The 15,081-nt window shown below is 41.5% G+C and overlaps 2 protein-coding genes across 7 annotated transcripts in view; one reads left to right on the top strand and one right to left on the bottom strand.

Moving 5' to 3' along the window:
* The window catches only part of eloal (elongin A, like), a 213,177-nt gene that overhangs the window by 23,274 nt on the left and 174,822 nt on the right, over window positions 1-15,081 (top strand). The gene's annotated exons all lie outside the window — the stretch shown is intronic.
* The window catches only part of klhl31 (kelch-like family member 31), a 34,552-nt gene continuing 30,032 nt past the window's right edge, over window positions 10,562-15,081 (bottom strand). For both annotated transcript variants that reach the window (XM_069885989.1, XM_069885988.1), the window contains one exon: window positions 10,562-14,314. In XM_069885989.1, coding sequence (XP_069742090.1) covers window positions 13,582-14,314 — 733 coding nt within the window. In that variant the 3' untranslated portion in view covers window positions 10,562-13,581. The remainder of the gene's footprint in view (window positions 14,315-15,081) is intronic.

The raw sequence follows: 15,081 nt of genomic DNA, 5'->3' as shown, positions 1-15,081 counted from the left end.
CTAGCCCAAAGATAGGTATTCATTTCCAGAATCATTTGATAAGGAACACTAAAATCTACAGATTCACCAAGCTAGAGGACCAGATAATGAAGGAACTGTGCAAATATGGTTTAAAATTTTAATGAAAGAAGCAAATCCTTACATTAGGCTAAGCTAAGTCAATGACAGGAACTCAAAGAAGAGGATCCTACTCCAAGCATCAGGACCAGACAACATACCCGATGGGTACTGAAGGATTGTGTGGCCCAGCTGTCAGAGGATTTAACAGACATCTACCACATTTCATTGCAGCAGTTCACTGTCCCTGCAGGATTGAAAGTTGTCAACATCCTCTTGATGCCCGGACTATGATGGTAACTGGACTAAATGACTGCTGCATAGTGGTACCTCTACGATGAAATGCTTTGAGCGCCTGGCAATGAAATGCATCAAATCACACCTTCCAGTGACAATGAACTGTTTCCAGATTGCCTACTGTCCAAACCAGTTCACAGATGATGCTAATGCCTTACCCTCCATCTTGACCAATTTGGAGAATGATGCTTCGTATGCCAGCCTATTGTTCTTCGACTTAAGATCGGCTTTCAGCATGATAATACCTCAGAGATTAGTAGATAAACTGTCCTTGCTGCAACTCCATATCTCTCTGCACCAGAATCCTGGACTTCTTGACCAAAAGACCACAATCAGTCCAGGTGGCAGAAAAATCTTTAGTCCCATCAAGCTGAGCACTGACATACCTTAGGGCTGTGTATTCAGCCCGCTACTGTTCGTACTGTGGACTCATGACTGCACTGCCAATTCAGTTCAAACAGCATGATCAAGTTTGCAGATGATACATCAATAGTTGACCTCATCAACTACAACAATGAGTTGACTTTCAGAGAAGTGGTGGGAAGCTCACAAAATGATTCAAGAACAATCACTTAATTCTCATCATGGACAAGACAAAGGAGATGATTGTGGACTTCAGGAGGACAAAGGTCGACTACTCTCCATTACACATCAATGACTGTCATGGAAAGAATGGAGTGTACAAAGTTTCTTATTGTGCATATAAAGGATGACCTATCCTGGAACTACAACACCTCCTTTTTAGGTCAGGAAGGTGCAGCAGCACCTACATTTCCTAAGAAGGTTGAGGATGGCAAGGCCCCTTGACAATATTTTACAGGACCCCAGTTGAAAGTGTCCTGTCTAGCTGCATCATTGTGTGGTACGGTAGCTTCAAAGCATCGGACCGGAAGTCAATAGAGGATCATCAAAATGGCTGAGAAGATCACTGGGATCTCCCTTTTCTCTACTGACGACATTTACTGAGTGCTCAAAGAATTATTGAGGACACCTTTTATCCAGCATACCATAACTTTGACCCAGAATCATCAAGAAAAAGGAGCATCAAATTCAGGACTGCCGGCTTCTTCCTGCAGGCTGTGAGATTGATGAACAATATCCTGTAACAGAGTATTCCAAAATATTTAATTACAGTACAGCTTGATGTATGTATGTGTGTGCACTATGGCCCAGAGTAACAGTGTATCATCAGGTTGTTTACATCCAGTCAGAATTTGAAGTCTGTTTTGTACAGTCTCAGGTTTGTGCATCTTTCCTGATGTATGACAACATTATGCTAACACAATGTACAAGTATTTTATAAAGGATCATCATTATTTCCTCAGTCTTGCCTCTATTTATTGTGCTCTGGACCCTATAAGCTTTTATTTAAAACCTGCTCTGTATATTTCAATATCTCCCCATTCTTGTTCATCTTTTTTGGATTTAGTGCCATTTAGTTTGTTTTGCCTCCTCTCATTATTCTTTCCAAAATGAAATATATCATATTTTCCAGGATTACATTTCATCTGACACCTTTCCACAGCCTATCTATTATCTCTAGTGCAATTAATTACTATCCTTCTCATATGCCACTGTTTTGTGTCATCTGATGATTAGGGAGTCACGGCTTCCAAATCAATAATGTAAGAAATGGCAGTTTTTGAAGTAACTGCATTGCCTGCTTTGCTCCACTCCAAAGTCCTACATTTCACTACTACTCTTCTGCCTTTTAAATAGCTATTTTTCCATCTATTTCTTTGATTTGCTTGCAAGCCCATAATATGGCACCTTTTGGAAATCCTTAAAGACCACGTCAACTGCATTTCACTCACAGACCCTCCCTTTTACTTAGAAAAATACTACCTTGCCAGACACGTTTTACCTACAACTAAAAAAAACCCCACCATGTTAGACATAATTTGCCATTCATAAACTGAGCTGATAATTTTTCTCATTTCTCTATTCAATACACACTTGTTCACATGACTGCTGATTCCTTGATTTAGTTTTGCCTTTGCTGCCAGTCTCTTGTTGATAAACACCTTTCTTTTTCTTTATGTATCTCTGTGGTGGTACACCACTGGCCTACTGCAGGGGGCAACCTCTGTACCCACAGAAGAGCATGGGAACAAGACAACACCTGGTCAGCTGTCAATCAGCTGACCTGAATGGACCAAGCCCCACCCAGTCGGGTGTCAATCACCCTCCAGGATATAAGCCTAAGCCGGCCCTTTCTAAGTCACTCTCAGAGTTCACAGCAGCACAATCTCCCAGCTGGCTCTGTGGAGGTTTACGTCGAATAAAGCCTGTTGTACAGTCTTTTGGTTTTGTGTGTTTGCTTCTGACCGACAGCACACCACTATCTCCACTTTGAACTTTTTAATAATCACTCTGGTTCTTGCATATTAACAATGTGGGTTATGTTCTGTGTTCTTTCTTGCTCTATTAAACTCCCTATTTGCTGGTTATATGTGGAGCTCTGAATACGTCTTATTTTTTCTCCTCCTGAAAGTAGACTTGGAAAATATACAAAATATCTCTAAAAGGTCTCCAGTTGTTCAATTTGTCTGCCAAAGTTTGTTTCCAGTTTTCTTTAACAATTCAGGTCTCATCTCAATGAATTGGCATTTTTCCAATTCATTTACTTTGAAGTAGTCAAGGACCTTTTACACAGCTTTTCAATCTTCGTGACATTGGTGACACTGTTTCTTGGAGACTCCCTCACTGATACAGTACTTTCTCCATTTGACCTTGCTCATTTTCCAAAACCATCCAACAATGCTCATTACTCTTTGGTCCAGCTGTGAGGCATTGCTTATTTGTCCAGAAGTGTACTAACAAGAAGGGTTCTCCAAAACATCAGAAATCTGTTCCTCTTTTTGCCATTTTATCACTGATATCCTAGTCTATACTTATTTTGTTGAGATCTTCCATTACTTCAAAAGAACATATTTTTTAAAAATCTGATTAAAAAAATATATATTTACACCACAGTAGAAGCCAATTCTGGCCACTTAAACCCATGCTGCCCAATTACACCCAAATTAACCTACAATCCTGTGCTTTTTGCAAGTGTTGTGCTAAGGGCTACAGTAACTGTTCCTGAAATCTAGAAAAGCTTGAAAACTCAGCAGGTCAGGCAGTATCTATAGAAAAATAAACAATCAACATTTTGTTAGAATGGGGGAAGAAAGAAGGGCAGTTCCTTTTCAATAAGAGGGAAGGTGGTGAGAAGTATGTTTAGAATGAAGGGAATGTCAATGATAGGGTGAATCATAGTGACTTGATAGAGGCAGTTGCTAGCATATTAAGCTTTTTTTGTCTGTGCAATGTTGCACATTACATGATACATCATTTGGACCAAGCATTTGGACCAAGCAGGTAAATGAGCTGGTGACTTACTCTATTGAGCCATTTTGACTTTTTCTATCATGGTCATTCCCTTTATTTTACACATTCCTTCTCCACCTAACCCAATGAGAATTAACTTGTTTCTCTCTCTCCCTGTTCTGTTTATGTTCTCACAGATGCTGCTAAGTGTTTTTTTTTAGCAGTTCAGTTTCTACTCCTATTACCTTTATTGCTTTTACACATCTTTGCAATTTCCTTGCAAACTTGCTCTTTAGTCTTTCCCAACATTGTACAAATTAGATTATGTGGCATCATGAGATCCAGTTTTTGTCAAAAGTGAAAAGTGGAGTACTACATGGATCATAGTCTGCAGCTTTGTCCCAGTTCCTTTGCAATCTGCACAGGTGCATCCAAAGAAAGATGTCAAAGTTGCATTTCATTTCCTTTGGAACGGTCAATGTTATCCAGAAGCAACTCCTGAAGAAAGTGGCTTCTGTGCATCTCAGAGGAGAGTTCCCTGGGCAAATTCCACACCAAAGGTTGAATGCCCACCATTCAGAGAGTAAGTGCCCTTTAAATACATCAGGTTCTCTCAATCTACTGTCAAAACATTTTGCAATTTTGAATCTATTAAATCTCTCAAATTTCCTCTGCTCTCAAGAGATTATTCCCAATTTCTGTGGTCTTTCTACGAAAATGAATTCCTTTCCCTTGGCATCAAATCTCTGAATTTCCACTCAGAAGATGAAATACAGGTGCAGGAATTGGCATTAAAGGCCCTCAAAGCCACTGCACCATTGAATAACACCTTGCCCCCAACTCCTCTCCCCCAAAATATGTTCCCCAATTGAACTTTGGCCTGGTTGACATGCTTGGCAAGGTATTCTTTGAAGAAGTTCATGGAGTTACAGTGGATACAAAAAAATAGATTTTGGTTGTCTGGGTCTGAAGGGATCCAGTTGCAGAGAGGTTTATTTATTTATCCTGATGGGTGTTCCAAAGGCAGAGATGAGGGAATTAGTGTAACTCCTGGTCCTTCAGCCCTTTGGATGAAGTAGTGATGTAAGATGTCCTTTGTTGCTCTGAACTACAGTTTCCCAAAGTTTAGAAAATCATTTATTCAGCGTTAACCGGGTTAGATATGAGGAGTCCAATTTCACAATAACTTTTAAATTACTTAACCACTTCCTGTTGGCAATTTACCCAAGAGTAGGTTAGGGATGGATTTAAAACATTTAAATCTTACGTGATTTTTAGCTCCCTTCACCCCCAGAGTACAACAGAGTTAAGTGTAAGAATGGACTAAGGGGGCAGCAGCGGACCAGAGCAGGAGAACATCCCCACCAAGATGGAGACACCTTGGAGGAGACCCAACAGGGTAGGAGACCACAGCAGTAGACCAGCGCGTGGCTTGCCATCCAGTTGACTTGCACCAGGCTATGGCACTGATTCATGGGAACCAGGTATTGGGACTGGAATCTGAAGTGTGCTGATGGTGAGCAGGGCTATCAAAGAGCTTTGGGCACTGGACAGGTTCCTAATTTTATCAGGAGTGGGGAACCAAGGGCCGAGGAAGATGACTGGATGCCTGCAGCTCTGGTTCACTGTTGGACCAGACAGGAAGCTGTGTGTGGCTATGGAGGTTATGGGAGTACAGGAGGTGGCAGCACCAGAGAGGATGGTGGGATTCACAGACACTCAGTGGTTCTGAAGGGACTCTCATTTGCTTCCCTTTCTCTTCCCGGTAGGGGCACCAGAATAGAGGCATCTCAATGTGTGCCTGCACAGGCAAACAAAAGTCAATACATTTTGCACTTATAGCCATGTCAATAAAGGAACTTTGATCCTTGATCTCAGTTTAAGCATTTTTTTTACACATTCAATGAAGAATGATAGCAATACTTGGCCCTAAACAACATCCAAAAGGCATGAGATTTAATTGATGTTTATTGCATAAAATATTTCAACATATCTAAAAAATGATCTTCCATCAGCACAAAAAAATTGTTTTGAATTTATGACAATTGAACAACTTGTTTGACTGCATATTTGATATGCATCAAGTTTATCCTGTTCATCATTACAAATATAGACCAGGCTTTCAGTGTCATCAATACCTCCAAAAGACTAGAAGTTATGTAAAACTTTTATTAGCAATAGAATAGGGAGGGGGCTGTGGGACAGTCACCTTTATTCAGGAGTCTGTCTGGGAGAAGCCACAGGTACAGTCAGCCAAAGGGGCATGTCCAGACAGCTAAATAATACAAACAGTGGTTTACCACATTCACCCCTTGTGTTAGAAAGAGTCCAGTGGGGTGAAGTGAATTAGATGTTGTTACAAATTAAGTCTTTCAGGTGGTCTGGTGTACCGCTGTGAACATCGTAGTACCGGCTATGGTGAAGCTGTTGAATCCTGGACAGTCTGGCACACTTGTATGTCGTCATCAGCATCAGCTTGGTAGATGCATGGTGACAAGTCTGGCATGCCATCTGCTGGGGCTGGGATAATATGCCAAGGCCCTGGTGCATCATGAGTTATGATAGGTGAAGGGGGTGTGGGGTGATTGGTAATAGTCTCTGGAACCCCTGAGGGCACCAGGTCCTCATGCCCATCAGGGTACACCACATAGGTGTATTGGGGGTTGGTGTGGAGATGGACCCTTTCAACCAGTGGGTCAGACTTATGGTTCCTCACATGCTTCCTCACTGGCCCTGGGGACGTCAGCCATGCCAGCAGCATGTTCGCTGAGGCAGACTTCCTGGGGATGAAAACATTCTTTCATGTGGAGTGGCATTGGAGGCTGTAAACAGGAGCAATCTAATTGAGTGGAGTGCCTGTGGGAGGACATCTTGCCAGCAGGAGACTGGAAGGCTTCTAGACCGGAGGGCTAGGAGGTGGCCTTCCAGACAGTAGCATTCTCCTTTTCCACCTGTCTGTTCCCTCAGGGGTTGTAACTGGTGGTCCTACTTGTGGCAGTGCCTCTGGCCAGCAGGTACTGGTGCAGCTCATCACACATAACAAAGGAGCCCGGTCCCTATGGATATAGCAGGGCTCTCCAAACAGGGTGAAGAGATTGCATTGGGCTTTGATGATTCTGGCACTTGTCATGTCCGAGCAAGGGATGGCAAACAGGAAATATGATTACTCATCTCTGATGTTGAGGAAGTACATGTTGTGTCGAGGTCCTTTGAAATTAATGCTCAGGGTGGGTTGTCTTTATCAGGTGCATTCTCTCTGGTCAAAAGAAGTGCAGTTTACACTCCCCATAGACTTGGTAGTTTCTGGTCATAGTTCTGATCTACTCAGTGGAGTAAGGCAGATTACAGGCTTTGATTAAGTGGAAGAACATAGTGACCCCGGGGTGGCAGAGGTCATTGTGGAGGGCTTGCAATTGGTCTCTTTGTGCACTGGCATAAGTTCCATGGGATAGAGCATCTGGGGGTTCATTGAATTTCCCTGGCTGGTATAAGGTATCATAACTGTAGGTGGAAAGTTCAAATCTCCACCTCATTATCTTGTTTTTGATTTTACCTCATTGTTGATGGTTGAACTTGAAAGCAACTGCACAATGGTCAGTCAGCAAGATAAATCATTTGCTAGTGAGGTAGTGTCTCCAGTGCCTTACCGCCTCGGCAATGTGGCTTGGCCCTCCTTGACAGCGGTGTGTCAAATTTCGTGGCCCTGCAGGGTGCGGGAAAATAAGGATAAGGTCTGCCTGCCTGGTTAAGGGTGGCAGCCAGGGTGAAGTCGGATGCATCACTCTCCACCTGGAATGGGTTGGATTCATCCACTGTGTGTTTCCTGGCCTTGACAATGTCTACCTTGATGTGGCTGAAGGCCACACAGGTCTCTGACATCAGGGGAAAGGAGGTGGATTTAACGAGGGGGCGGGCCTTGTCTTCATAATTGGGGACCGACTGGGCATAGTAGAAGAAGCCCAGGCACCTTATCATATCTTTGAGCCAGATGGCACAAGCAATTGGGGTCAGGGCCAATGACTCCACTCTTCACGACATAACCAAGGTGGGTTGTGTGAAATACACATTTAGCCTTATTGTATGTGAGGTGAAGGGGTTTAGCAGTCTGGAGGAATTTTTAGAGGTTGGCATCGTGATCCTGCAGGTCTTGGCTGCAAATGGTGATCATTTCCAGATATGGGAATGTGGCCTGCAGCTCATACTTGTCTGCCATTCAATCCATCTCCTGCTGGAAGACCGAGACCCCAATTGGGGATGCCGAAGAGTACCCTCAGAAAATGGTAGAGGCGGCCATCCACCTCAAAAGCAGTATATTGGTGGTCCTCTGGGTGGATAGGGAGCTAGTAGTATGCTGACTTTAAATCAATGGTGGAGAATACCCGATATTGAGTGATTTGTTTTACCATATCAGATATGCGGGGAAGAGTGTATATGTCCAACTGCATAAATCTGTTAATGGTCTGACTCTAGTCAATGATCATGTTGTTTTTCTCCCCATTCTTCACCACCACCACTTGGGCCCTCCAGGGGCTGGTGCTGGCTTCAACGGTCACCTCGTTGTGTAGCCACTGGACTCTGACCTAATAAAGGCTCTGTCCCCGGCACTGTACTGCCCACTTTTGGTGGCAATGGGTTTACAGTCAGAGGTGAGAATGATGAACAATGGTGGAAGGGAGAAAGTGAAAGTTGAGAGCCCACAGGACTTGTGCAGTGGGCAATCTTCGACTTCCTGGCCGGAAACTGTGGGGAAGAGGCCGGGTGGGATTTTGTTGGTGGAGCGCAATAGGCAGTTTAGAAACTGATGGTTACAGATGTGGGGGGGTGGAAATAGGGCCTTCATTGACACACTTTTAAGGTAGCATTGGAAGTCCAGTCCCAGTAGCACAGCAGCGCAGAGCTGTGGTATCATCAGGAGTTTAAAGTCTTTGTAGTTTGTGCCCCACACAGTCAGAGTCACTACACAGTAGTCGCGGGCCTCAGCCATATGGGACTTCAAGGCCAAAGAGACTTTGTGGCTTATTGGTCTTAACATGAGAGAGTAACGCTCCATCGCGTCTGGGTGGATAAAGCTCCCCTTGCTCCCCCTATCTAACATGCAGCTCATCACATGACCATTTACCTGGATGTCCTTCATCGATCTGGTGAGATGGTGCCGGCTCTCTTAATCCAGTGTGATGGAGGTCAGTACTGGATTGCTGTCTGCAGGAATGTTCGAGTGTGCGGTCTCAAGATTGAGTTGTCGAAGATGGTGGTCCCCAGAGTTTGTACATAGCGCTGCTGGGTTGGGGTGACTTGGACTTGCACACTTTTATGTGATGCCCTTTCTTCCCATAGTTTGAGCAAACCTCGTTTCCTTGAGTGGTTGTTTAAGTTGCAGAAGTAGCACTTCGGGTGCTCACAGAGTACAGCAGCCATGGTTGGGTTACTGGCGGGACGTGATGGTAGCAGTGTTAAGTGCTACTGGAGTACAGAGGGCGTGGTCAGATCATTGGTGGGACGTGGCAGTGGCAGTGTTCTGCAGGATTGTGGCCCTCCCGTGTCCCAAGATGGTGGCACCTGGTGCAACCATGAGGCGGCCACATTGTTGGCCAAGTAGGGTTCCATATTCTAGAGGATCACCTCTAGCATGCCTGCCAGTTTTACTACCCTCCGCAAGTTGAGCTCACTTTGCCCCAACAATCTCTGCCAGATGTAGTTGGACCTGATGCTCACAACATAAGCATCTCTGATCAGGTCCTCCATTATCAAAATTTATTGTTAATAAAATTGATGCAACCTCAATAACTCCAAAAGACTAGATGTAATGTAAAACTGATAGGCTTTTATTAGCAATAGAATAGAGGCACATCCATCGTCTGTCCTGAACTGGGGAGGGGGCTGTGGGACTTTACCTTTATTCAGAAAGCTGTGGGAGGAGCCACAGGAACAGTCAGCCAAAGGTGCATATCCAGACAGCTAAATAATGCCTACCACACGCACAAAATCTTCTCCATTCATTGACTTCATCTACATTTCCCACTGTGTAGGAAAAACAGCTAACATACAGAGGGAGTCATCGCACACCAGACACACTACCAGGGAGAAGATTCAAAAGTGTGAAATTGTGCATCACCAGACTTTAAGGTAGTTTCTTCCCTGTGACTGTTAGACTCCCGAACGAGCCCCACAAAAGTGCTCTTATGCTGCTCTTACTTTGCACTCTTAACTTTTTATTCATTGCAACTCTATAGTTTGTAATTGTGTTCTTGTTCTTCTACTTTATACAGCAGTTGAAACTGATGTTTCAGAATACTCACTTCTAGGTATAATGTGTGAAATCATCTTAAATTTAACTTCAAAAAGTGCACAACAGCACTGAATGATCCACTGTAGGAGAAAAATAGATCAGTCATGTTTTTTTGATGCTCAGGCCTATCTCATATTTTATAATGGTATAATTTTTAAGTGGTTGATAGGTTAACAAAATTGTGAACAAAGCGTATGAGTTTTAAGGAAAGAAAAAGGAAAGAGAAGACAGTAAGTTGCACAATGTAAATTTGGACTCAGTTGGATCTACATTGAATATTATGGCAAATTCTAGGCATTTTCTTCCAGAAAAGATACGAAGGTTTTGAAAAATGCAGAGATTTTTACTGGAAAGCAATTTTGGTCATTTGAACAGATTTCAGAAGTTGAGACCATTTCCCTTGGAGCAGAAATGGCTAAAAGGAAGATTTTACAGATGTTGGAAATTATTAATTACAGATAAGATAAAAGGAAACTTTTATCTTAAGGTTTAAGGTGAATGGCAAAAGAGATGTCATGGAGAAATATTTCTATAAGACAAGTGGTATGGATTTGGAATGGATTGTCTGAAAACATGGTAGATACAAAAGCTAGACTATAAAAGGACAACTGATATTCAGTTTTATTGTGGCTGAATCCCTTTTCATCAACATTCTGAAAGTCAGCACTGACCAGAAAGAAAGCTGGAATACACTGTAGCTAAAAGAACACTTCAGAGACTTGGTAAATAATTTTATATGATTCACATCTATATCATATAGAAGTTAACAGTGGATGGAAAAACTCTACTTGCTCCAAGGTGCAGTTCAAAAACACTCTAGAAACTCAACATTCTGCAGGACAAAACTGCCCTGCACCAGCTAACACTCTCACCCTTTCCCACATCAATGTACTGTGAAAGTGACAAAATACATAACAGTTTCTTGCTAAAGTTACTTCATTTTCTCTAAGTATTGTGGAAACAGAATCAATCAGTATCTTTTAAAAAAGGAATTGCATAGATATTTGAGAAACAATTTCAAGGATGATCAGGAAGGATTGGGGAAAGGGTCTTATGGAATTATTCATCATCTTGATGGTCTGAATTACTTCCTTTTACGCCATGATAATTGTATAATTTCATGGCAAATGAGCTTCACTACAAAGCCCACAGATGCATAGAAAACCATACACTGCAGATTTCCCAAGTTACATTACATTGTGTCATTGAATCTCCAGTCCTTTATCATCAATGGGCTAAAATTCTTGGAATTCCCACCCAATAGTATTCTTGGAGAACATTCATCACCACCACTTCTCAAGGACAATGGAAGATAAATGCTCTCCCTACCAACAACACTCGTATTCCAAAAATAAAATTGCTGAGGCATGAGCCAAGAGTGGGGGCTGAAAATAAAGAGAATCTTCATCCAAGAAAAGCTGAAACAGACTGAAAAGCTGCCTTCTGTACTATACAGTACTAAATTATGATTTTAGTTTTATTTCTTTTCAATATAATCAATTGGCTTTTAAAACCCAATAAATTTGCCTTTTTTTAAATAAACATCCTTATCATTATCCACCTTGATAATGCTTGGCCTGACACTCAAAACATATCGTACTTCCTCTGTCATTTCCTCGTGAGATTGCTTATTATTAATCCGTGAAAGCAAATGGACCAGAAGTACGCTGTGGATGTTTTGCTTGGATACATTCTTGAAATATCACACAATAACATACAATAAAATTGGTGTGTGGTTTTAAGAGCTGAAATGTCTCTAGTTCATCTATAATTTGATGTTAAACAAATAGGCAAAACAATGAGAGTTATGAAAATAAATGTACCTGGATGGTGGTGTAGGCAAAACAATGAGAGTTATGAAAAGAAATGTACCTGGATGGTGGAGGAGAGCCACCCTCTGACTCTATAAGTAGACTTAAAGCTACTCATTGTCTTTGGATAATATAATTGAGGAGCTTCATGTAGTAACAAGATCACAAAAGCAACCATGCTCCATGCCTGGTTAATTCAAAGTTCAGATTTATTGTCAGACTGTAAAAGAGCAGATTTTGTACTGTTTGAGTATAGTTTGCCAGTGGAAACTTGAGTTTAGTGCCTCTGAGATGGACCACAAAGAATAATAATGGAAAGAATTGTTTACGATGGCCAAGGCTGAAGGAAGATGAGAGCAGAGAACAAGCTGCCATTGCAAAGAAGGATAGCTTGAATAAATGCAACTGGCTGGATAAAAATCAGACTGAAGAGTGAGTGATGGGAGCATCTCATGCACCATGGCAAAAGTCACAATTTGAAAGAACAATAATAATGGTGGGAGTGTTAGCTGTAGTAGAAAAGGTGGTTTTATTAAAGGGGAAGTTGCTGGAGTTGTGGAAAATAATTTATGATTTGTATGATGGAGCAAATGTGTATGAACATGCAGGAAGGATTGTGGTGCAACATTTTGATAAGAGGAGTGGAATTTTTAAATGTTGAATTGGGGTAATTCAAGGGAATGGAAGATGGAACAAAAAGTTGGAGCATTGATGCAAGGGGGTGGATGCCTATCAAACAAAATAAACCCCACAAATTTTGACAAGTTGATAGAGGGGAAAGATTTATGCAAATATTTGGCTTTGGAGAGGTTTGGGTTGGTTATAATACTCAAGTATCACCTTAAATGGCAAGGTTGGTTTTCATAAAGAGTGAGAAATCACTCAAGTGATAAACCATACGAATCATTCTGAATGAATGCTAGACTACTTAATCCTCAGTTTTTCGTTATCTTGGAAAGTTTAAAACAGGTAAGTCATAAATCCTTGGAGGTTTGGGAAACGAACACACAGTGCATTGTGTCACTGAGTCACAGAATGGTAGGCAAAAGCATGTGAATGAATGGAATACTGCCAAATTCACAAAATGCAACTGCCTTTAGTTTTACACAAAGATTTCTTTCTTAGCCTTTAATTCTTAATGAAAATTCTTGGGCAACTTGGACAAAACTAGCTGCCAAAATTCCCAATTGTATTCATGAATCTCACCAACATTCCTCATAATGCATCAAAGGGTTCTTTTATTTATCTTTGACCAAATTGTTCCATCCACTGATGTCAAAAATCAGCTGACCAGACTCATGCTGAAGATAGAAAAGCTTCTTCCTTTGCATTGACGGAAGATGTAAAAGAATGTTTGATGAGACCTAGTGTCAATTTTCAAAAGGTTAAGTGACTTGCTATTATTTAGCTTTGACCCCAGTAAAGTTGTACACAAGTTTATTGCAGTAGATACTGAAACTGAACTAATTTTTCCATAGGGAAATAAATTATGATTTCATTGTATGAATCTGATAAAGCCAAATGTTTTAGTTTCAAATAACAACATTTCTAAGCTTTAATAGTCTTATCAATATCTATTGCTACATGCCATGTTGACTCACACCATTGTGATCGATTTTGTTCCACCTGCAAACAACTACTTAGAGCGCAGCATTATGATATGTACATCTTTTAAAAGTAATAATTTACCTCTAATTGTTCATTATTAATCCAATTCCAAAATCTTTTGTATCCAATAATGCAACCTAATTTCATTATCAATTTAAACCCGGCATTTTGGTGCAATTGTTGTTTTGATTTTAAATGTTCTTCTACTAATCAGATACTGACTGGAACTGATGAAACTGAACTGGTCCTGGATTCCCGTGTTTTTTGTCTAGGCATAGTGAAAACACAGCAGGATAAGCCTACTATCCCTTCAGGTAGGACTTCTTCATCTGTCCATTCATTGAGATCTGGGTTAAAACACTGGATGCATTTCTTGTATTTCTTTTCTGCCTCATTCCAACCAGCCACTAAATAGATCTTATTGTCAAGATTTGTGATGCCAGCTGTGCTGACACCGACAGGGAGGGGAGCTGCATAGCACCACTGCCCAGTACGTGCATTGTAACACTCTACAGGAAGCACATCAATTCTCTCACCACGACCTCCCAGCTGACTGCCACCCAACACATACACACGATCTAAAAGAGAGATGGCACAATGCCATCCTCTGGGTGTGCTGAGGTTAGCTGCATCTTGCCAACTGTCTGCTGAGAGATCATAGGCAGAGACCAAACGGGAATATGCATTATTGATGTAGCCTCCAGTGACCAGGATTTTCCCATCGATCACAGCACTGGCATGACAGCACCTGGGTACTTCCAAAGTCACCTTAAGATGCCATTTGTTGGTTGCTGGTACATAGCATTCAACAGAGGCAAGGAGGCCATCTGCATTCCTCCCCCCAATTGCAAAAATTAAACCATTGAACACATTGAGGCTGAAGTGGGTGCGTCTGTGGGTCATGCTTGACAGATGAATCCAAGTATTGAATCGAGGATCGTACCTGGAAAAATAAAGGCAAATGCAAATACATGTACAGCCAACTTTTCATGCTCTTTACTTATGCATTTTTAATCATATTAGAACATTGTACATTACACTTAGTAGAGTGGTTAGCATAATACTACAGTGGCAGCAACTCAGGTTTGAATCCGGCGCTGTCTGTAAAGTGTTTGTATGTTCTCCAAGTGCTTTGGTTTCCTCCCTCATTCCAAAGATATATGGAGTAAGTAGGTTAATTGGTCACATGGATATATTTGGGGCAGCACAGGCTTGTGGCTGGAAGGGCCTGTTACCATACAATCTCTTTAAATTAAAATTTAAAAATTACAGCACAAATGCAGGCCCTTCAGCACATGATGTAAATCTACTCGACAACAATCTAACCCTTCCCTACTTCACACCCATGAACCTCAATTTTTCTTACATCCATATGCGCCTATCCAAGAGTCTTTTGAATGTCTCTATTGTACCTACCACCAACATTACCCCTGGCAAAGCAATCCACCCATGACAGAAAATCATGAAGAAAAAGCAAGACTGTTCATTCAGGGTCAAAGGATGAGCGATGAGTTAATTTCAAATCAACTTTCCGAAATTAAGGCTATCGTTCAACTAGAGTTTATTTCATCTTTCCTAAAATATTGCTCAGGAAAAAAAAAACCCTTGACAGGCCACAGTTATTCTCTAATTCATTGTGGAAGAATTGCAAGATGAACCAATTAGAACAGTGATCAGGAGAAATGTCTTTATGCACTTGATAATGCATCT

This window comes from Narcine bancroftii, chromosome 6, assembly GCF_036971445.1.
Source record: "Narcine bancroftii isolate sNarBan1 chromosome 6, sNarBan1.hap1, whole genome shotgun sequence".
Taxonomy (NCBI): domain Eukaryota; kingdom Metazoa; phylum Chordata; class Chondrichthyes; order Torpediniformes; family Narcinidae; genus Narcine; species Narcine bancroftii.
Note: the sequence above shows the minus strand (reverse complement) of the source record. Positions and strands in the feature narration are given on the sequence as shown.